This window comes from Narcine bancroftii, chromosome 9, assembly GCF_036971445.1.
Source record: "Narcine bancroftii isolate sNarBan1 chromosome 9, sNarBan1.hap1, whole genome shotgun sequence".
NCBI classification, from domain to species: domain Eukaryota; kingdom Metazoa; phylum Chordata; class Chondrichthyes; order Torpediniformes; family Narcinidae; genus Narcine; species Narcine bancroftii.
In genome coordinates, this window is record NC_091477.1 from 9,920,378 (window position 1) to 9,944,501 (window position 24,124).

General features: G+C 39.3%; 1 protein-coding gene and 1 long non-coding RNA gene across 7 annotated transcripts in view; one reads left to right on the top strand and one right to left on the bottom strand.

Moving 5' to 3' along the window:
- The window catches only part of LOC138743175 (uncharacterized), a 55,861-nt gene that overhangs the window by 21,814 nt on the left and 9,923 nt on the right, over positions 1-24,124 (top strand). For 3 of the 6 annotated variants that reach the window (XM_069898091.1, XM_069898092.1, XM_069898096.1), the window contains 9 exons: positions 1,267-1,533; positions 8,873-9,217; positions 10,951-11,211; positions 11,986-12,330; positions 13,123-13,395; positions 15,002-15,340; positions 17,055-17,312; positions 19,170-19,277; positions 22,694-22,792. In XM_069898091.1, the coding sequence (XP_069754192.1) occupies positions 1,267-1,533; positions 8,873-9,217; positions 10,951-11,211; positions 11,986-12,330; positions 13,123-13,395; positions 15,002-15,340; positions 17,055-17,312; positions 19,170-19,277; positions 22,694-22,792 (2,295 nt within the window). The remainder of the gene's footprint in view (positions 1-1,266; positions 1,534-8,872; positions 9,218-10,950; positions 11,212-11,985; positions 12,331-13,122; positions 13,396-15,001; positions 15,341-17,054; positions 17,313-19,169; positions 19,278-22,693; positions 22,793-24,124) is intronic. The other 3 variants (XM_069898094.1, XM_069898095.1, XM_069898097.1) reach the window with 3 other exon arrangements.
- LOC138743176 (uncharacterized) lies at positions 21,087-23,875 on the bottom strand. The gene is made up of 3 exons (XR_011344687.1): positions 23,662-23,875; positions 23,290-23,414; positions 21,087-21,787 (listed from the first exon to the last, which is right to left on the bottom strand). It is a non-coding gene; the product is annotated as an uncharacterized lncRNA (long non-coding RNA).

Below are 24,124 nucleotides of genomic sequence, written 5' to 3' on the forward strand. Positions count from 1 at the left end.
CAGCTCGAGAAAATGATGGAGACAGTTATTCTCACAATTTTTAAGAAGCATCCAGACAAAAGGAAGAATTTGCAAGGCTCAGATTGCTAGAGATCAATTACCGATACTGGAAAATGGCATTAGGATGGAAAGTCTCATAATGGGTAGCATAGAAATGGAGAAATTGAGGGGCAGGGCAACAACCTGGTTATGTTCAGTATAGTCTCTGACTCTATCAATGCTGTCTGAACAAGATTATTTTGTTTTCAACCCTGACTCTTCATTAGGGTTCTGGAGCAAGGCTATTGGCTCAATTCTGCTTCTCTGACCCTGACAGAATGTGATGGAGAACTATCAAATTCATTGTTTGAAACATACTGGAGGTTGTAGGTCAATTGGGTGAATTGGGTGGCACAGGCTTGTGGACCAAAATGGCCTGTTATCATCCTCTATGTCTATTTTTTTAAAATTGTATTATTCAATGGCTCTTGTGTCTCATCAAGTTCAAGTTCAAATTTATTATCAACCAATTGTACATATATTTGACCGAATGAAACAGCTCCTCTCCATGCCATGCTCCACAAATAAAAACATATCCACATAATGATCCCTTAAATAATCAAAATAAATATGTATAAATACTTAGGATGATTTACACGGTTACAGTGTTCATCCATCTCACAGCCTGCAAGAAGATGCTGTTACCCAGCCTGACAGCCCTGATTTTGATACTCCTGTACCTCTTTCTTGATAGTAGTGGGTTAAAGAGACTGTGCACTCGATGGAAAGGGTCTTCCATAATTTATTCAACCCTATTTAAGCAACATTCCTAGTAAATGTCATCAGAAGTGGAAAGGGAGACCCCAGTGATCTTCTCTGCTGTTTTGACGATCCTTTGTATAGACTTCCAGCCTGATGCTTTGCAGCGACCTTCCCACACAATGAGGCAGCCAGACATGACACTCAGTTGCACTCCTGTAAAATGTTGTCAAGATGGGGGCCGGTAGCCTTGTCCTCCTCACCATAATTAGGAAATGTAGGCACTGCTGAGCCTTCCTGACCACCGAGGAGGTATTGTGGGCCCAGTTTAGGTTGTCCTTTATTTCCATGCAAGGAACTTTGTGCTCTGCACTCTCTCCACAACAGAACAGTTGATGTATGGTGGAGAATAGTCGGACCCTTTCTTGCAGCAAGACACAAGAGCTGAAAACAGGGACATCCTGGGGTCAATTTGAACTCAGTACGCACCGCTACACATCCTGAAACTCATTGCTCTGTTTCTTCCAGTTGAAGTAAGTGCACAGAGGCCTGAATTGGGCAGTGACATTACACTCAGCTGCTCCATCTCCAGATTCCCAAATACAGTCAGTCTTAACTGGAGACAACGGGATTCATCCCAGCAGAACAGAAGGAACACTGAACAGATTTGCCTGAACGACACAGTCTATCTGATGGTCCAACACATTGCAGTGGAGGATGAGAAGTTGTTTGTATGTGAAGTGCAGGAAAACGGAACTGTTGTTCACACTATAGAAGCGAATTTTGCCGTAACTGGTAGGTGTCATTACCTCAGTCAAGATATTAAGAACGCAATTATATCATGTGTGGTTTTTGTGATATGGGATGTGCACCCTTTGAAGGATTGTTCACCCTAGTTAACTCCTCTCCTGTATAAATGGCATTAATGATTCAGGAGAAAATTCCAGAGTCTCTCTATGGATCAGCAGTCTGCTGGTCTCTCTAAGACAGATTCTTAATACAGGAATTATTGATTCTAATGTATTTTTGTTTGATAAATCATTTGATTGGATAAACTTGCCAGCTGTTCTCTAATACCTTGGACTAAGACAGTGATGTATTATTTACATCAACATGTTACATAGAAAGTGGAGTCACTTCCTGCACATTGGGACACCTGAAGCACACATCAGCATTGCATTGACCTCAAGTATGAGAGTCCAGGAAAATTAATTCATTAGTCACACAGCACCTGCAGATGTTTCTGAATATCAGGGTCAATTCATCCCATTAACATGGACAACTATTTTATTTTAAATAATTTAATCACATTCACAAATACATACAAAAAGAAATAAAAAGCAAAGCCATTTCTCTTTTCATTTTCTCCACCTGGGTCAGGCAGATGGGAGATAAAATCCATTAGAGTCAACCAAGCTTTTTGTTGACCTAAGTAACACAATGCTAAACATTTAATTTATCTACTCTGGAAGGAATTGTGTTCAACAATATCAAAAAGACAAAAATAAAACTGAAACCTTCTTGAACAGTTTTAGCAAAAAGATAGGAGAGGGAAAGAGAAAGAGAGAGATAGAAAGAGAAAAAGAAAGATAGAGGAATGAAAGGTGACAATGATGAATTTATTTTCATACACATTTTATAATGTACACATGCACCAGATTTCTTATTTTCTGCCACTGAACTGTTACTTTTAAAGAAAATGAGCCCAATGGTCACTAAAACCCAACAGCAAGAGATATTCACCATGACAAATGGTTACTTAAACAAAAGTCGTTTTTAATTATCTCTAAACATGAAATCAGAATCAAACTTTAACTTATCTCTATTAAGTTAACTAACCCAAATTAACGCCCTTCTAATTCTAAGTGTACGTGTGTGTAAATTTAAGAAAAGTTCTTTGGTTCACAGTTTAATCTCACGTCTCATTCTTCCAAGTTCACTGGTTGTAGGCAATCCTTATACTGTACATAGAATTTAACATGTATAAAGTTCACCAGGCTTTGGTGCTCAAAAGGTAAATGTTTACCACTCAGGAAGGTTCTTGGGAGGTTTGCAGAAAAAGATATTTGTTGTTCCAGGATTTCCACCACTGAGGTACCACCATTAGTCGCCTCAATGTCTCACTGATGAAACTTGCCCCATCAGGGTTCTCCAGATGATAACCTCTTTCTTTCAGGCTACCACAGAGTTCCTTTTGATCCGCTTATTCCAAGAGAATCAGACAGATAGGACTTCCAGCCATCCGCCACTCTGGAGTTTTTCTTCTGTTTCAGTTCCAACAAGCTTCCTGGCTTGCACTGTTCAGCTGCTTTCAGTGTCACGCACATTGGCTGAGAGAGTTGGTGCCCCCCCTTCTCTCTCTCTCTCTCTCTCTCTCTCTCTCTCTCTCTCTCTCTCTCTCTCTCTCTCTCTCCCCAACTGAGACTGCTAGAAAGCCCATGTGACTCTGTCACCAGCTACAAAACCCCCACCTTCTCCAGCAAACAATAGGAGTTAGTCTTTTGCTCCCATCTGTTGTTTTAGGTAAACAAACGTCTCAGGAGTGACATTTGTGTGCACTTTTCAGAAAGGTCAGAAGCCTTGTAAAAATGTTCAACAAAGGTGACCTGTCTCCAGTCGAGTCATCTGATGACATCATTTCAATTAGCACCTACTTGTGAAATGTGCAAAGCATTCTCCATAGTTTTTGTAAAGTCACTGAATATGAATTCTTCAGTATTTCAAATAACATCTGTTTTAAAATGTGTGTATGTATGTATGTAACCTACTCTAATTTTACCAATTTCTACCAATATTTATCTACATTACAACAGTAATCAAAATGAATTAAATTAAAAGAGACAATAAAAGCAAAATATGGACAATAAATATAAAAATATGTTTATGTTCCAGAAGAAAAGAGTGAGGGAAAGGTGGAGATTCAAAAAACAATGGTCACATTTCTCTCAAGTTGTGAGTCCAGGTCCAGATGGAATCCTAACTTAGAAAAAACATTAGCTTCGGGACAATTTCCCCCATGTTGGAGTGCAACCTGGATCGGCAGCACTGCCCAGATTTACATCTGAATGGGGGTTGAATCTTATCCTTCACATTGGTCACCAACACTGGTGGAGTGGAGTGGAGTGAGCATGAGCCAGAGACAGACCCAAATCCAGACCCTTCTCCCATTGCTTCCCTCCGCTCTCACTATAGTATCTCACTCAAAATCAATTCTTTTGGTGTGCCACAAGCACTATGTATTTATCAATAAGTTGCTGATGGTTTCAAGGTTTCATAATGTGAGGGAACAGGCTGTAGGCTGCAGGAACCTTGAAGAAGGGCTCAGCCCAAAACATCAGTTATACAGTAAAACCCCTGGGTATTGATATTGGGTATTGGTAGATGCTGGGTAAGTGTATTTTCCATTTGCTAGAGATTTACTCTTAAAATGGCTAACTAATACCCCTACATTAAGAATAAACAGTTTTAAAGACAAAAGATTAAAATACTGTGGGATGTCACATGATGCTGTAGGATCAACACGTAGGCTCCTGGCTCCCTGGGAAATTAGTTTAAAAAGTTTTAAATACCTATCTGTAAAGTATATTTAAACTGTTGTACTTCTACAATGCCTCCAAAAAAGAAAACGTAGTTACAAAGGCCTCTGGAACTTGACAAGAAGAGAGAAGAAAAAAGATGTGAGGCCTACCTCAACGACGAAGCATGGAGCTGGAGTTTATTCTACCTCTCAACTTGGTGAGTTCTTGGAGGAGACCTCTGCCGGCATCTCTCAGCTGCTACAGTGGAGAGACGGTGCCGTTGAGCAACCATTAAGTGAACTGGGCATGTGCCGTTTCTCATACATGCGCAGCACAACAAAGCCCAACGCACTACTGAGAGTGAAACAACCGTTCACAGAAAAGTTGGGAACCTTGACTTCGGCACCAGAATGGAAAAAATCGGGTTGCAGAGGAGCAGAAGGTAAAGAAGAAGAGGAAGATGAAGAAAAAATACAGGAAGAAATTAAATTTAATCCACAGACTAAGACGGAAGAGTTATCCATAATGAAAGGAGAAATGAAAGAAAGACTAAAATATGTGAAGAATGAAATTGAATAAATTAATAAAGTATTGGAGTTTGTAAATAAAATGAAGAAAAAAATTGGAGAAAATTAAAGGAATAATTACTAGAGTACAGGATGATGTACAACATGTTGAAGACTGTTTTTTTTAAATTTCAGGAATGCTATATTATTGTTATTTAATTTTAATTAACTAAGTGATTAAAGCTAATATATAGAATGTACTAAGGGAGTTGGGAGGAGTGGGAGGTGTTGAATACTGTGGGATTATGTGTGTATTTGTGACCTCAGTCACAACCCATAAAATGGAGAGCGTTAGTGTTGTATTAGATAATACTTATCGGGAGGGATTTTTCTTATATTGTTAGAGGTATGATTTTGTAAATATATATTTTTTGTACTTTTGCTTTTTCATTTTCTATCTTTTTGGATTGCTGGAGGAGATGTGTCTGGCTACATAGATTTTTATTTGATTGGGAGGAGATGCAGGAGGGAGGGGGTCTGATAATATGGGTATAGATGAGTAAATTTTAATGTTAATAGGTTAAACAGACCAGTAAAAAAGAGAGTGTCAGCATATATCAAGAAACCTGGAGTACATGTAACTTTTCTTCAAGAAACACATTTAACTGAAAAAGTGTATTTGAAATTAAAAAGGAATGGGTAGGATATGTGATGTCATCTTTGTTTAATTCTAAGGCTAGAGGAATGGAAATCTTGATTAAAAAAACAATCTTCCGATTAAAGTTCAAAATATTGTTGCAGACTCTGCAGGCAGATATGTAATAGAACATTGTCAAATATTTTCAGAAATATGGTCACTTTTGAATTTGAATGCTTTGAACATAGATGATGAGAAATTTATTCAAGATACCTTTTTTTAAACTTGGAGGCACATGAAAATATTTTAATAGGAGGGGATTTTAATTTTTGTTTAGACCTATTGTTGAATAGGTCGAATTGAGTAGTGATGAGTAGCAATGAGCGATTTGAATTTAATTGATGAAAGAAGAAGAATCCACCCTAGAGAGGATTATTCATTTTATTCTCATAGATGTGATTATTATTCTAGAGTTTTTTTTTGATTACAGCTCAAATGTAAACTAGGATTTTTGAAGCAGATTATAAACCAAGAATTTTATCCGAACATTCACCTTTGTTAATAATGATCGAAATGGCTGACAAGCAGAGGTTTATATATAGATGGTGATTGAATTCTTTGTTGTTGAAAAGGAAAGATTTTTGTGATTTTGTTCAGACACACATTTGGACATTTTGTAATACAAATTTGAACTCAATAATTGATAAATATACTCTATGGGACACTTTAAAGGCATATTTGCAAGATCAAATTATGTTTCACATCTAAAATTAAAAAGGGATTATACAAGAGAGTAGAGAAATTGATTATACAAGAGAGTAGAGAAATTTTAAAAAATAAATTACAGTTTTGGAAAAGGATCTTCAAAAACATATTTCTGAAGATAAACATAGATAATGATCAGTAAAAAAATATTTTAGTACATTACAAACTTACAGAAATGAGAAAGCAATTATTAGAATGAAACAAAGATATTATGAATTAGGTGAGAAATCACATAAACTACTAGCTTGGCAATTAAAAGTGGAACAGTCTTCAAAAATAATTAATCCAATTTAAAAAAAAATTAATGTAATTAAATAAATTAATCTTTTCAGAAATTTTATTGAAATTATATACTTTGGAGACTTTAAGAGGTCAAGTTAAAATAAATAATTATTTATCACAGATAACATTGCCTAGGTTAAATATAGAAGAACAAACTGAACTTAATGTATCATTTACTGAGGCACAAGTATGAGAAGCAATGAACTCATTACAAAGTAGTAAATCAACAGGAGAAGATGGTTTTCCACCTGAATTTAAGGATTTATTAATTATTATATTTATGCAAGTATTAGATCAGGCTTTGGAAACCCATACACATCCAGAATAATTTTCAATGGCAATAATTACTGTGATTACTAATACAGAGACCCTCTAAAATCTTCATCCTATAGGTATTTCATTATTAAATGTGGATTACAAAATAGTAAGAAAAATCTTGGCAAATAGAATGAATAACTTGTTACCTAAATTAATAAATATTGTTCAGACATAGTTTAATAAAAAAAAAGACAATCTTCAGAGAATATAGCTCGACTACTTAGTACAATTCATTTATCACAAAAAAGAGCACTTCACCCTGGGTGATGCCACTGCTATTTCACACAACTTTATTCAGACAGCTGATAATTGTCCCATCTTCACCAAAGGTTGTTACTTCAGATAACATTTACTTTTACAATCTTAAACTTACTTATGTTTTTTACTGTTATTTTATTTTTATTTATATTATTTTTTTAAAAATTAAATTCCCTCAATGTATTTGGCAGTTGCTTAAGGCTGCCTGTTGCTTGAATTCCAGACACCCGGAGGTTTTACCATATATCTTTACCTCCTATGGATGCTGAGAGACCTGCTGAGATCCTCCAGCATTTCTGTGTTTTGACAAGGAAAATATCAGTGGACTGGGCAAGTGGGCCAAATGAAAATCAATCCAGAGGTTATGAATTTGGAATGCCCATCAAGATTGGGGATACACAAGAAGTGACGGGAAAGTGTAAAGGAATGGAATGACTATGAAATTGATGTTCTCAGATGCCTGGGTAGTAAGATAAGCTGTTTCCTGAAATTGATGGGATACATGACATTGTGACATTTATATCAATCAATGTTATGATATAGGAGCACTCAGATCATGTTTCAAACAGTGGTTGGGTCACAGGGTACTGTGTACTGTCCAGACCACAGGAAGAATCTGGATGTACTTGAGAGGGCAAAAGAGGGAATGTGAGAATTAAAACCATGTGCTGGCTGTGGTGAACCACTGTATGTATATATTTATCTGTTTAGGGACCAACATTGGCCAATTGTACCTGTGCCCCTTCCACAGGCTCCTGAATAAAGGTGATTGTTTCGCAGCCCCTTCCCCAGTGCAGGACAGTTGACCAGCATGGGTGTGCCTTTATTCTATAGCTAATAAAAGTCTATCAGTTTGCTCAATTTCAGTCTTTTGAAGTTGTTAATAGTGCATCACTGGGGTTTGTATTTGGAACAAAAGATGAAATGACATTCACTTGTGTGAAATAATAACAGGTCCAGAGACAGAAATAGGGAAGGGCTCAGCACGGAGAGAAATTGCTTGGGGACAGGCCTATGGAGATGAGTGGAAAAATCAACCAAGAACTGAGGAAATTCTTTCTGCTCAGTCAGCAATGGGTGTGTTAAACTCACTGCTTGATGGATGGTGAAGGTAGAGATCCTCATCTCATTAAAAGTATGAAGGTCTGTAATACAGTTGGGAAAGGGGATCAATGGAAGGTGATCCTTTTTACTAGCAGGGATGACATGGGCTGGATGGCCTCCTTCTATGCTCTAAATATGTGATTTAGAGAGGGGGGAGGGAGGGAGGGAAGGAAGGAAAGAAATAATTAAAACTGTGTAAAATATTGGATAGAACTGGAGAGATATTCACCATGATAATAAACCTACAAATTGTCACCATCTCAAGCTAATGTTGATTGAAACCGAAAGAACTGCCCATCGTACATGGGTGAGTTGTGGAGGCAGAATTTTATGAAAACAAGTAAAATTTTGCTTGGGACTTGTACTGATGATTTATTCTCTTAAATGTGGATAGCAATGGCTTGAAAGAAAACACATTTGAATTGCTGGAAAATTTCACTCAGCCTGCAACTAATTAAATAGACTTCTTGCTACTGACTGAGTCTCAGATTATTGAGTCCATGATGTCACAGCACAACACCGATCTTATCAAAGTAAGAGGTTTAAGTATCACCTTTTTCTGGGAACTTTTACCTCTTAGTTCCAATCATAGCAATCAATCAATCAAGTTGATCAATGAAACTCTGAACATCAAAACATGAAGACTTTTTATTAAGTTGTGGCCAATAACTTTATACATTTTATGTTGACTTGAAAAAAAATTACAAAACAATATTCTAACATGCTGATTTCCATGTCTATTGCAGAATTATATCAAAGCCATATCACCTTGTTTCGTTCAGTCACAGATCACAGTGAATTTCTCCTGATCTGTTACTATAGCGGTGATACCTCCTTCTCTTATGCTAAATGGACCTGGACTTCACATTTTCATGAAACTCAGGAGAAAAGAATAGCAAATGGAATGAATTATGAGGCAGTCAATGTTGACAGGACTTACTTTAAGAATCGATTGGAGACCATCATGCCAAAATTTAATGGCAAAAATTTTAGTGCAAGAATTGTCCCTGTGCTGTTTGAAGATGCAGGAGTTTACAAGTGTTCCATGGATTGGAATGACATTGTGATTATTAAATTAATCACAGTGAAAGGTAAGAGAATGAAGATCAAAAATTAATCTACAATAAGTTTTTAAAAATGTCACAGAAGTAAATAGTACAAATGCTGTTGGGTCTCTCAAGTAACTGTGCTCTGATTTGGGAATAATGGGCTTTACTGAATGGACTTCAAGTTCCAGAAGAAAGTTTCGTTGAAGTTCTGAGTTTAGACAGATATGTAGATAGGATGGAAATAAATCACAAAAATCTGTAGACATTTTAGTTAAAGTAAAAACACAAAATACTCGTACAAGATACTTTTGCCTTTGCTACATAAAGGACATTGTTTGACCTGTTAAGCTTCTCCAGCATTTTGTGTTTTTACTGTGGGTAGGACCGGTTTAGGGCAGAGATTCTCAACTTTATTTTCCCCACTGACATATCACTTTAAGTTATCCTTTACCAACCACAAAGCACCTATGGCTTCCAATGACATCGATGATCTGTGGTTAGTAAGGGATTACGTAAGATGGTGTGAGTGGAATAAAAAAGGTTAAGAATCACTGGTGCCAGGCAGGTGGTACTAGTGTGGGTGGGCCATTTATGGTTGGTGGGGGGGAAGGTTGGCGTAAAGGGTCTGTTTCCATCCTGTATGACTATGCCTATGTCATCTGAAAGAGGCATTGCTACAAATCCACTTGGATGCACAGGGAGGTCCCTCTAAACAGCATGTCCTCCACCAATCAGATCTGTATGCTCTAGGTCATCTTCACTCTCAACTTTTAAACCTCATTCCAATTCCTGCACTGCTTTCCAAGCAAAAGTCCCCAGCCTTCTCAGAAAACTTGCTCAGGACCCCACTGATTATATGCCACATTGGACAATCTGCTGCTCACCACTGTTTTACAGAAGCCAAAACAAAAATCTGACCCCTAAAAGAGGAGAATCTTCTATTTTTGACAATATTTGTATGAGAAGTGAAAATGGTACGAATGCAAGTTTCCAAAACACAAACAATCATAGATGTCCACACATCCCAGCTATTTCCTTCCATGAGTTCCCTCTGTATATGAAAGTAATTAATAGTAATGTTGTGGAAAATTTCACCAAGAAATGGTCTCCCTTTCTACAAAATTGTCAGTGTAAGTTGGCCTCGCCATAGAAATTGCTGAAGTCAATTGGCAATTCGGGCAGAATCTCCAAAAGGAAATGGAGTTGAGAAAAGGTCTTTTCCTGAATGGTTATCTTTGTTTCTCTTTCCATGGATGTTGCTTAACTAGTGTTTACAGTATTTTCTGATATTTTTAAATTTCAGATTTTCCAGTATCTGCAGCATTTTAGATTTTCAACATTGTTTATTCACAGTGGGTAACAGAAAAGCAGCATCAGGACACACATTTTTCACACCAAAAATATTCCTTATAACAATTGATATTAACTCCTATTTAAACACACTATTTTTTCTACTGCATAACTGTTTGACTTCTAAGCCAGAATGTTGGTGTAGAGCGCGTCGAAAGAACCAAAGATTTGTTGATCCAAACCAAGGCTTTTATTAACTAAAAGACTGGAGCATATCACAAGTAGGTCGACCAGTCCAGAATGACCTGGTTTGGCCAGGAGGAATCCTTTAAGACCTGCCAATAGGTGTGGCTACACTCTCAGCCAATCACAGTCATCCTACACTACCATCTGTACATATACACATTGGTGAAAGAATCTGTACTATCACAAATGGTGATGGTTTTAATGACCAAATTATTACTCAAGTATTTTCTTGTCTCCAGTCACAGCTGAACCATCCAATGCAGTGACTGAAGGAGACACTGTTAACCTGACCTGTTCTGTGTCGAAAATTGTCTCCTCTATGAGACTGATTTGGATCAATGCTGATGACAAAGCTGTCCGAGAAAAGAAAATGGCTGAGGAAGAGAAATCACTGAGTGTGATGATTCAGAAAACTGACAGAGGCAGAGGGAACTGGAGATGTGGTTTGCTTTATAAAGACAAGCTCCATCTGTTAGTCCCATACTATCTGGAGCCCAGCGGTAAGTGATGTGGTACATGACATTGTGTAACTGACAAATGTAACTGAAAATAAAGTAAAATGCTTTAATGTTTCTTGCAAGTGAAGTGTGTTCAGATCTGGAAACCATATTTTCAAATTGTAGGAATTAGGCTGTAATCACCCAACCTGAATCTTCCAACTCCTAAAAATTAAGATATGTTAGATTTTATTTGATAGTTTTAATACGTTTTTATACGTTTTTATAAATAATATCCAGATGTTCGCTTTTTCTTCCTTTTTTTCCCTTCTTTTCCATCGGGCTGTTAGTGGGAGGGGAGAGGATGGGAGGGAGAAAAGTTATCAAAATCACTATGTATTAATCTTTAATAATTTTGAACAAAAAATTTATGTATAGGATTAAATGCATATATGAAATTAAATAAAATTTTCAAAAAAACCCAAAGCTGTCATCTCTTTGAATCTTTATATTTATTATTTCATACCTGGTTAAGTCTATTTTTCACAAAATGATCCCAATAAGTGATTTCAGAAATTCCAACCCATTATAATCCATCGCTATGGGTTATTACATGAAAATTCAATAAAATTAGTTAACACATCATGAAATACGGAAAAATTAAACTGAAATCTGAGATAAGCTTACATCTGGGCAATTCACTAGTCTGGTGGAGATGTGCTATATCATTTCAGAACTTAGTTTGCTTACTGGAAACAATTTCTCCACACTGATTACATGGTCCAGATTGGGAAGAAGTCTGTTTTCTTTGACACTTCCTTTCCCCTTTCCTTGCAGGAAGTGAGAAATCCATTTACTTTTTCCGTCAGGAAGGGAACTTTGTATTAAAAGGGCCAGACAATCCTGGAAATGATTCCATTGTCTGGGAATGGTGGCCTCACACTGGACAACAAACCACACAGCGATTGGCCACTTTTCACAGAGAAGATCAGCGGTGGGTTGTTCAATGGAACGATGAGCATGAAAAAACTCCAGACATTTCCCAGAGGATGCGTGTGGACTGGGGAACCCTCAATCTGAGAATCAGGAAGCCCACCTTTGAACTTGCGGGTTTGTTCACCTGGAATCAGACACATCCCGATGGGAAAATCCTGAGGCAGTGGGAAGCGTTTGGGATCAAAGGTGAGTCCAGAAAGGGTTAAGGAAATTCCATGATTATTCCAAACCTATTTGTCCTGACTTTTATTTCCAACAACCAACCCAGATTGAATGGGTTAGATTGGTCCATCCAAGTGCCCACCACATTGCCCCATGACACAATAGCCATTTATGGAGACACTTTAAAGAATGCAGATACCAGATTCTTTCAAGAGAGAGTCCCCTCTCTTTGTCCAAGCTACTTCTGGTCCCAAAGGGTGAGAGAAGGGCAAGAAAAACAAAGAAATCAAGTGGATGAAGATATCATACTGATTGGGAGGGTGAGGGGGGAGGGATGTGAAGATAAAGGCCACCAGTGCGCAATTCTGATAAGAGGTGACAAGGGAGAGTAGGGGTCTGGATGGAACTGAAGTGGGGAGGGGTGGGGGTGTGGAAGTATCCTGCAAGGGATAGGTTGGTGGAAGAGGAAGTAATCAGAGAGGGAGGGGAATGAAATGGTTGGTGGTAAAGGGGACAAAAGTGAGTGGGTAACTGGGCGGCCCAGAGGCTGGTGCTGAATTGGAAGTGCAGAGAAATTATACTGTGAAGCCATATGAGTGGCCCGCAGACAACAGGGAAATGTTGGCCCAGTGCCCTAGAGCACCAGTCGATGATGGAGCTGAGGGGGACTTGGTGGGTTCACCATCTGGAAGTGTAGGTTCCCATCACTGGGCATAACTTGTCACCATTCAGCCAACAGTCCATTTCTGTGAATAAGGCAATTCTGCAGAAAATTTGTGGGGAACTGAATCACATGCCATGTGTCTGTTTCCACAGTTGAGGCAGACTCACATAGACCTGTAATAGGCAGTGACATCACCCTCTGCTGCACCATCTCCAGACTCTCAGACACCGTCAGTCTTCACTGGAAACCAAGAGGCTCATCCAAGCAGGGCAGGGGGAACAGTGCTGACCAGATCCATCTGAATAACACCATCTATCTACTGGTCCGCCACGTTGGAGTAGGAAGTCCCCATCTCTACACGTGGGAAGTGCGGGAAAATGGTTCCACTGTTCTCACCGGAGACCCAGATATTGAAGAGGATTGGGGTGAGTCTGAAACTGCCTTAGAGTAGGTGTTCAATATTTCCTGATATCAAACTGTTCCACATCATGTAGAGTGAGTGCCAACTCTACCGTGGGCTTTCACTGTAGGATGTGGTCATTGCTCTTACCTGGGGCACAGGTGTAAATATAAAATGGTGCCATTAAGATGGATGCAGCCATCTGGTGAATAAATGGGTTAATTTCAATTCACCTGTAGGAATCCAAGGGAATAAAATTCATTACAATTATGGTTTTACAATCCATAATTTGGCAGGGCAATATACTGTATATACTCATGTAGTAGTCAAGTTTTGGGGACCAATTTAACCGGCCAAATATGGGGATTTACTTTTATACAGATAGTACTTTTGACCATGGTAAGTACCTGCATCATTCAAGGCATCAGGAGTGTGGATAGGCTGGTGGTTGAGGAAGAGTCGGTATCAGAACAAGTCTTATGGGGGGGGGGCATTAGGGTAACCGTGGGGGGAGCAGAAACTGATGTGGGGGGGTGCTGTCATACCTGCCATGAACCTGCTCCATGCGCCGCCGTCACACTTCCCCCTCCCTCCGACGTAACAGACAAACGCGTGGAGATGAAACCATTTGATGCTAGAGACACGGGTGGGTGGGGGGGGGGAATCACAATAACTCATTGTTGGGGGGAGACATTGCCCTTGAATATTCCCCCCTCCCCCACCATGACGCTGAGCCTGGGCTGGGACAAGGATGCACAGTCACGGCGTCAGGAGCTTGGATGGCTGGGCGGTCGGGGTGTCAGGAGCTCGGATGGGCAGGTGACCATGGCCAAAAATATGAGGGTCAACAGAAAATACGAGATTTTTGGGCCAAAAGAGGGTCAACTTTTACACAAGCATATAGGGTAAACTAATTAACACTACTGATGTAATTCTCAGCTGAGACTTTTTCCTCAATTCAGTACTGCTGGTCATTCACTAAAGTGATCTGAATATCTTATATTTAGGGGTGTCTTCACTGCACAATGACATTTGCCGATATCTCTCTGTGTATATCATCCCAGAGGAACATAGGTGAGAAATGAGCCAGAAGTACTTCATAATGACAAATTGCTGAGAGAGTATTACAGATCTTATCTCCACTCAAACAGCATGACTTTGATGAGTTAAAATCAAGATGCTGGAGTAACTTAACTTATCAAACAGGGTAGTTTATATAACAAGATAAAGGCACAGAACAATGTTTTGAGCTTGAAACCTTCTTCAAGATATGACTTTGTAGGGCTTAAGCCTGAAACATTGGTTCTGTATCTTTATATTTGCTACGTAAAGAACACTGTTTGACCTGTTGAGTTTCTCCATCTTGGTGTCTTTATTTCAATTGCGATGACTGCAGATTTTCATGTTTTACCCCACACTTTGTTAGGGGGTTTATTTGAGGAAGATGGATTTGTCATACAGCCCAGTGTTGGAACAACAGACAGCCAGTGTATTCCACTGCCTTGCCAACTTCATTGTCCCAGTGCAGGTCACCCAGGTGATATCCCAGGAGTCAGGTGTTTCTCCCTGTGAAAACTTGAAAGATCTGTATCTCAGCATCTGACTCCTTGTTCCTCACCTCTCTCTTGCAGACCTAAACAACAAGGAATTCACAGTTTACCGGTCAGACGCAAATGACAGTGAACTCAACCTGATTTGTGGAGCTTCTGCTGTGTTCACTGACACCAAATGGACTTGGAGGTCACAACGTTTCCAGAATCAAGTGAAGGACATCGCTTCCACTCGCCGGTATCTGCCAATCAATGTCAACAGGAGCTACTTTGGAAATCGACTGGAAGCCACAGTGGGAAATCTGAGTGGCATGAATTTCATTCTGAGGATTATCCCTGTGCAGTTTGAGGATGCCGGAGTTTACACGTGTTCTATTGGAACATATAAATATGTGACTGTTGAACTAATCACAGTTAAAGGTAGGAGATGGAATGTTGCCATTGATTTTAATGATAACATCGCTCTGTGTAAATTTCCCTGAATATTTCCCTGTTTTGAAAAGAGATTTTTCCTCCAACATCTTTGCATTTTATTGATCACAAAATCTGGCCTAAACCAACACAAGGACTTATGTTGAAATGGTCTATACCCAGCTTATTTTCCCAAAATAAACTTTGTTCACAACAAATTATTTACAAAAAAAGAAAACTGATCAAAGTATTTTCACATCCTAAGTATCATATCCAAACATTTAAATGTACATTGTTAGATTCATTCTCGATTTACACCACTGTCATCTTGTGGTACTCCCCCCACCCCCCCCCCCCAATCTGTTGTTTGAGGAACTTTCCCTCAATCCCAGCCCCTCATTGCCTGATAATGGAAAGACTGAAGACTGTAGCACATCCCCACCGTGCCCTCGCCTTGGCTGTGCCAAGCATCACTGCATCCCACAGCACAAATTCCTGCAGCTCAATGTTACCCATTTGGAAATGAGTTAGTTGCACAAGTAAACCAATTGCCAATCCACTGCCAGCGAGTCCCCCAATTCTGAAGCACATGTAAAAAGTGTTGGGGGTCAAGCTGTGGGCTAGAAATTGTCATAGTGTGAGGATTACAATCAGGGTTGGAGTGAGGGGAGGGATGGGAAGAGTTTCAGGTGGTCAGTGGTTGTTGGTGATGCCTGATTGATTGATGGATGGGATCCAATGAATGGACGGAGTATTGGGAATTGATGTGTGGGAAGCTGGGGCTCAACACCCTTCTCTGTAATTAGATCCTGGACTTCTTAACAGAGAGACCACAGTCTGTCTGGGTCAGTAGCAGATCGGCGAGGACTGTCATGCACTAGTGCACCTCAGGGCTGTGTGCTCAGCCCACTCCTGTTGCCACTACTGATTCACGACTGCCGTGTCAGAACCAGCTCAACAGCGTCATCAAATTTGCAGATGATGCAACAGTCGTCAGCCTCATCAGCAACAATGATGAGTCGCTCTACAGGGAAGAGGTGGAACATTTCATGAAATGGTGTGAAAGTAACAACCTGAGCCTCAACGTGGACAAGATGAAGGAAATGATCGTGGACTTCAGAAGGACCAGGAATGACCACCCTACACTACACATCAACAACTCAGTAGTTGAGAGAATGGAGAGCACCGAGCTCCTTGGAGTTCACTTAACTAGTGACCTTTCGTGGACACACATCTCCTCATTTGTCAGGAAGGCACAACAGTGACTGCCCTTCCTGAGAAGACTGAAATGGGCAAGCCTACCGGCCACCATCGTGTCAACCTTCTAGAGGAGCTCTAAGGTGCTCTGTCATTAGTAAGGGATTACAAGGTGGTGTGTGAGCGAGTGGAAAGAAAAAGTTGCGAACCACTGACCCATGGCATAGGATGCCACAGATTCTCTGTGGTTAGTAAGGGATTACTTAAAGTGGTGTGTGAGTGGAGAAAAAAATGGTGTAATAAGAGCATCTTCCCAATGAAGATTCATTCTTCACTGGTGTGGGGAATGTTGTGGGCAGAAACAGTGTGGTTTATTGAGCAATGTTTTTGAAACGTCCCAAAAAGGTTGTGAAAACTCACATTGGTGGTACACACAATGGTGTTGATCTTTTGTGCTGGAGAAAAATTAAAGTTCAATGCGTTAAAGGGTGCAGGTTCAACAACTCAGTGCTCTTCTTGTCTTCAGTCACAGCCGAACCTTCTGAGGGAGAATCAGTCACTCTCACCTGCTCCGTGTCCCAAGTGACTGAATCAATGAGACTCGCTTGGATCAATGAAGATGGGAAAACGGTGGAAGAGGAAAAATTTAAAGAACAAAGGCAGGAGGCAAAATCGTTACTGCTGATTATTCTAGATGTTGACAGAGGCGGGAGAACGTGGACCTGTGGGTTGTTTCATCAAAACACACCCAAGATTTTAATTCCATTTTCCTTGAATGTTAAGCGTAAGTTTCTCAGCTTCTCATATTCGTGACCTGCACAGAATGACCTTCTCCCTTGCTGATCTTTTATTCCTGATAACCTGAATCATTTCACGTCAGAGTCCAATTGGACACAATCCCAAATAGTTTTTTTTAAAAAACAATTTCTCTGGATTCCACAACAAGACTTTAAATCATCTCCGCCATCGTTGTAAGCCAATGCCAGAAGCATCCTCTGACAATCATGAAAGTTGTGATGCCTTTAGACCGTGAGATGTAGGAGCGGAATGTGGCCATTCAGAGTCTGTTCTGCCATTTGAATCATGTCACTGCTTAGATTATGGATTGTGTCCCTTTTGGTAGGCTAATTGTTTACTGCAAATATAATAAACTCTTTTTCATATTAATATCATTGATAATTATTAAGTTAACAGTTGTGTTAACTATTCTCGCTGTGTTATCCTTTAATGACATCATTATAATGTGTCCTTGCTAGTCTTTCTGCTTCTCTGTTCCCTCTCCACTCCCTACCCAGTGGCTGCCGTCTGACTGGTGGGAGGTTTGCATGATTGGTAGTTAGACTCCCCCCGGTAAGTGCATCAAATGGGTTGTGTATCTGATAGGATCCTCACTGAATGATTGCTGTCATTGCCTCCCGCCTTCCCCAACACAGGCTGTCAACTCCCTGACAGTAGCAGCTTGCTCCATGATTGGAATGATGTGCTCTAGATTGGTACTTCCCTGCTCCTGGAGGAGAACTCTTCTGATTGCAGTATCCAATGGTGTCTGAAGTCTTCAGTAGGTCTCTGCCCCTTGTCGGTGACATTAGAACCCTGGTCCATCAGCCAAAGCTCTTGCCCCACTCCCACTGTCGTGTCCTTATTTCCCAATTTGGAAAGTCGTGCTCCCGGCTCTGCAGAGACCCACACAAGAGATGAGATCACTGGCACACCTTGACGTGCTGTTGGTCAGCCAGAAACTTTCCATCAGCACTTCCCCATCACAGTCATTAGTCATTAGAACCATTACTTCTGGATCTCCCTGTTCTTTGGCCAACTGCTCAGGACATTTAAGGCCTGGAACCTTCAGGTCAACCAATGCGTGATCTCTAGGTGTGTGGTATTAAAGTGCTCAGCAACCCTACTGAAAGCAAGAAAGGGTTGTCTGCACCAAACATACTTACACTTGGATTGCAATGGAATAGTTTGTTCCAGTTAGGTGCTAATTAAATGCAGAGTAAAGTTTTAATATATGAAGAGTTAATATATATATATATCTCCTGTTCAGAGGGGATCAAAGTTCTATGCCAATGACCTCCCTGTTGTGAGCAGTTCTCATCCACCATTATTCCAGTCTCAACTCGCACTGTGAGTGGCAATTTTCTGTGGCACAGCAGGGAACATCTCAGCTGAATTCCATCCGCATGTATTTTTAATGCCACAACTCAGTAGAATCCTTTGCTGCCCAATCAACTTAACAACCCCGTACGTATGTGGAGGGTGGGAGGAAACCAGAGAAAACCCGCGCAGATCATGGGGAAAACTCATGACAGACAGAGCTGGATTCGAACCCAGGAAGCTGTTGCTGTAATAGGGTTTCACTCATCGCTACACTAACTGTGCCAGAAGAATTCGCTCAGTTCAGACCAGGAACAAGAATCCTGTACGATTTGCTGCCTGTCTCTAACTATTGACCACTGGTATAGCCCTCAAATCTCCTGAAATAAGTCAGTTAACCTGGATCAGGATTAAACCCAGGACCACTGGATGGTAGAGCTGTGAATTTACCAGTGGAGTTATTGCTGGGTCATTGGCGGTTTTAGGAATAATGTTATTTTAATCTGTGAATTAAATGTGAAATCTGTGTTTAATGTTCCTACAGGGGATCACAGTTTTAAATACACCAGAGTTGTAATTTCCGGGTGCCTGGCTCTTTTTCTTATCATTATCCTAGTAGTGGTCTTGTCTCTAAGAAAGTGTAAACTGAAAGGTAAAGTACTTGAAGAATTTTTTATTGATTTGCTAAAACACTGTTGCAGGTGTGGAATTTGATCTAAGAAAACTCCTGTATTATTCATCCATGATCTCCAAACCATGAGTTAAGTCTAAATGAATCTTTTCAAAGAATTTTGCTTTTCTGCAGTAGTCTAGCCATGTAGTGACTGTGTTAGCATCCCATGAGTGAACCAATACTAACTCAAAGATGACATATAGTACCTGTGGCAAGGAATATGGTTGGAGAGACCGAATGCAGACTGGGAGCTCACTTCATTGAGCACCTGGCTCTGTCCTCTTCAATAGCGGGGATCTCCTAGTGACCACCCATTTCAATTCTCCGCCCCATTCCCTTGTTGTCATGTTTGCCCATAGTCTCATATACTGCCAGACAGAGGCCACACACACAAATTGAGGAATAGCTCATCTTCAATCTGGATACCCTCCAACTGGATAGCATAAACATCAACTGTTCCCGTTTCCGTGAGATGCTCCCATTCTCCTCCCTGTCTCCTTTTCTCCAGCTCCATCTTTCTCTCTCTACCCTTTTCCCTCTTTTTCCTTTCACAGAGCCAAAATCAATAACTCCCCTTTCCTCTCTCCTGTCCTATTATCATATCCAATCTACATATTCTCTCTGTTGGTCTGTGCTCCTCCCCTTCCTGTCTTCCCCTTATTATCCCTTGCCTTTAACACAGGTGCCTCTATCTCTTTCTCGACGGGAGCAGCTGAAAGATGTGTGCAGGGTGAAAAGGATCCTCAATGATTTAGTGAGCTCTCTTCAGTCAACAATCCCGGTAGATTAAGTTGATGGGGAAGGGGAAGACTTCAGTGATTCTCACTGCCACACTGAAGGATCTGTGCATTGACCTCTGAACCATTTCTTTACACTGTGATGCAGCTGCCCAGGATGCTCTCGATAGAGCTCCTATGGAAGGTTGACATAATGGTGGCCAGTAACCTTGCCCACTTCAGTCTTCTCAGGAAAGGTTGTCACTGTTGCACCTTCCTAACAAGTGAGGAGATGTTAAGCATCTACGACTAGTTAAGTGAACTCCAAGGAACTTGAGGTGCTCCACTCTCTCTATTCCAGACTTGTTGATGTGGTCATTGTCCTGCTAAAGTCAATGATCATCTCCTTCCTCATGTTCTTTGATCAGGTTGTTGCTCTCACACCGTTTCACGGGATTTTTCAACTCTTCTCTGTCGAGCAACTCGTGTAACTGATTGGACAGTAGTAAAGCTAAGAATAGAATATGTTTTATCGAGGGGAGTAACATGAAACTCTGTAGCATAGTTATTACCTCATGTCACCATTAGTTCCAAAACATACCATATGCATTTGTGATAAGCCTTTGAGTTCAATTAGATTCAACATTGCCACTTATGGTCTAGAAATCCCTGATTCTTTTTAAAACTTAGACTAATATAACATGATCCCTTCTGTCCCCATGAGTCCGCGTTACCCAAATACACCAATGTGACCAATTAACCTTCGAACTTTGAACAGTTTTGGAATGTGGGGGGCTGGGGGGGGGAAGGACCTCAGCAACTGGAGGAAACCCACATAGACATGGGGAGAACATACAAACTCCTTACAGGCAGTTCTGGAATTGAACCTGTGTGGCTGGTGCTGTAATAGTGTTGCACCAACTGCACCTCCCAAATATAGTAAGGCATTCTACACAATTTCATATAGTCTCCTACTGCGTCCACAAATATAAGCCAAAGAACAAAAGTAACATATCAGGTTATGTGTGAAGAAAAGCAAATGAGTATACCATTAAAAAAAATAATTGAGGATTTATTGGCAAACTCGGTATCTAATGACCATATACAATATTCCAAAAATGTTCATGAGGAAATGGGTCAATCCAGGCAAAAATAATTCTGTGAATGTGGACCTAGATTGAGTCCAGCTTCTCTTTCTTCCTTGTACCCTTCCTTGTACAGTTTTTTGCACCACCAATAAGTGGTAATTTTGTCTCACCCACAGGAAAAAGTATCTTAGGGGTTGTATGTGATGTCATGCATGTACTCTGGCAATAAATCTGAACTTTGCACATTGATACCAGTGTACTGACAATAACCACATCACCAGTGGAGTATAAGACAGCTTTAATAAACTAATATGTACACTAAGAGGTCTTATCTCTCTGCAAGATGAACCTGGAAGGCTAGACTGTAGCTCTGGACTGCTTTATAGACAAGGTCACCGGGATGACCCCTGGTGACCTAATGGTTTAATTACACATCAGTACAACCAATGAACCAGTTGAGTTTCACAGCAGCCTGATAGTTGATCAACATTAGTGATGCCAGCTTTGTATTCAAAATATTTTTCTGGACTCTATTCCAGTTTTCAATCTGCCATGTGGGATTTGAATCTGTGCTTTGCGGACTATCAGACCTCAGTCTCAGAGAGTTTCTGTTTAAAGTCTGATTAACTATGAGAATGACGTTGTCCCTTCACCAGGGTAGATTATTGCACATATCGAGTAGGGTCTGAAACACAAGTAAATATATATATTTTTAACTTTATTTATTCGTTCAAAAAACAAAAAGTATATGACATATTCAACAATTAACCATAAACACAAACGTAATTTTTTATATATATGAAAAAAAATTTAAAAAATAAAAGAAAAGAACCCCCCCCCCACTTCAGCCAACTCTCCTCAGGAGAGCCATAAAGAAAGAAAAAAGAAAAAATATTAAAGAAAAATTAAATATATATATTAAGATCTAATCAATGTAAATTGAAATGTAAATATTCTGAATATAACACCAATTATTAATTAAAAAATTATAATTATCACGTGAAACATACATAATTTTTTCCATTATTAAACAATGTTTCATCTCATTATGCCATCTATTAATATCAATCATACTTGTATCTTTCCACGTACTAGCAATACATTTTTTCGCTACAGATAAAGCTAAATATACAAAAGCAAGCTGAAACTTATCTAATCCCAAGCCTTTCAGAGGTTGCAAACTACCCAATAAAAATACTGTCGGATCTCAAAGTATTTTAATCTTATACAGGTATTCTAAAAACAATTGAATTTTCTTCCAAAAAGATTGTATATGTATACATGACCAAACAGCATGAAAAAAAGTTCCAACTGTATTACCACATCTAAAACACAAATCTGATTCACGAAAACCATACTTTTTAAAATTTTTCAGGTGTTAAGTATAATTGATGTAAAAAATTATAGTTCATCATTGCACAAGTAAATATTTTAATCTGAAAACAGTTGGGCGGCCAATTTATCCCAAGTCCTTATCTCATGATGACATAGTTATAACTTTCGGGAAAGCTTCTCAGTTAACTGGCAATTTGTTTGTTTCGTTAGATAAAAAAGGAATGTGTATTTTAATAAGTGTCCTTTATCTGGGCAGATTTGAGAAATAAACGACAGAAACCTCTACAATCAACAGGAAGCATGGAAGACAATCCTCATCTTTACTCAAATCCTACTGAAATCCACCGAATTCAAAGTAATATTGGAACAAGATGCATTAGAGGGATTCTGCAAGGGTTGTGTTCCAGTCGCTCATGGCAGATCTGTCTTCCTTTTTTTTAAACTTTATTTATTCGTTCAAAAAACAAATAGTACATAACATATACAACAATTAACCATAAACATGAACATTATTTTTAATATATATAAAAGAAAAGAAAAAAAGAAAAGAAAAAGACCCCCCCCCCTTCAGCCAACTCTCCTAAGGTTGTCTTCCTTTTTAATTACACTGTTGTGCTTTGATCTTGTTATGATTCAACCATAAAATGCAAAGGCATTTATTGATATTTTATATTCATTTTTCCATTTTACATTATCATTATTCATCACAAGCATTTGTAATTGAAGAAATTTCTGAAGTCTAGCCTGCAGCACTCTCTGATAGCACAATATTGAAAGAACACAATTTCAGATAGGTTTTGAAAAATAAGGGGAAAGCACCCTGAACATTATAAGGGTAGGATTTCTACCAACCTGATCTTGGTGCACTGCAATGCCTGCTGACATCAAAGACTAATACAGTAGAAGTCCCAAAATGCTCAGGGGTCAGTCCGGATTTTCAAATCTTCTAGATTCTTGGGCAGAACTTTTAAAATTCACTTTTAAGGAGGAATAAAGAAGAGACGAACAGGTAAATTTTGATAGTTTATTCATTAGCAAAAACAGCATGGTTCATTTATCAAAACGAGCAGTTTTAAAGAAAAATTCAGTCAACAATTGACAAAAATATAAACAAAAATTTTCACGACACAAAAGTGTATGAAGCTTGAAATTATTTAAAAAAATTATCATTGTAAAAGAAAAATACAGGATACGAATGAATTTATTTGTGATAAAATTACCTACTTTAAACATGGTTGCTTGTTGCTGCTAGGCATCTGTGGCGCCGACACGCACAAGCACGGATACACACATAAGCCTGTTAAATTTTAAAAGTTTGAGAGTCCAGATTCTCGGGTGGTCTGAATTTCTAACATCCGCATTTTTGGATTTTCACTATAACAAGAAATCATGGATCAATGCAGAACTCCTGTGCTGTAAGTCTAAATTCAAAATTTAAAAAAATATTTCATAAATAATCACAATTGAACTACTACTAGTATTAGAAGCCTTTATTGTCATTTAAAACCAGTACACAGTTAAAAACAAAATTACATCCTCCAGAAACTACAATGCAACCCACATGACCATGATTACACATAAGTCAACACATCATTTCTGCTTCAGACAAAGCAAAAGATTAAAAACTACACAAGACTAAAACACCACCAAACAAAACTACATCATGAATAAAAAAACCAGTGCTAAC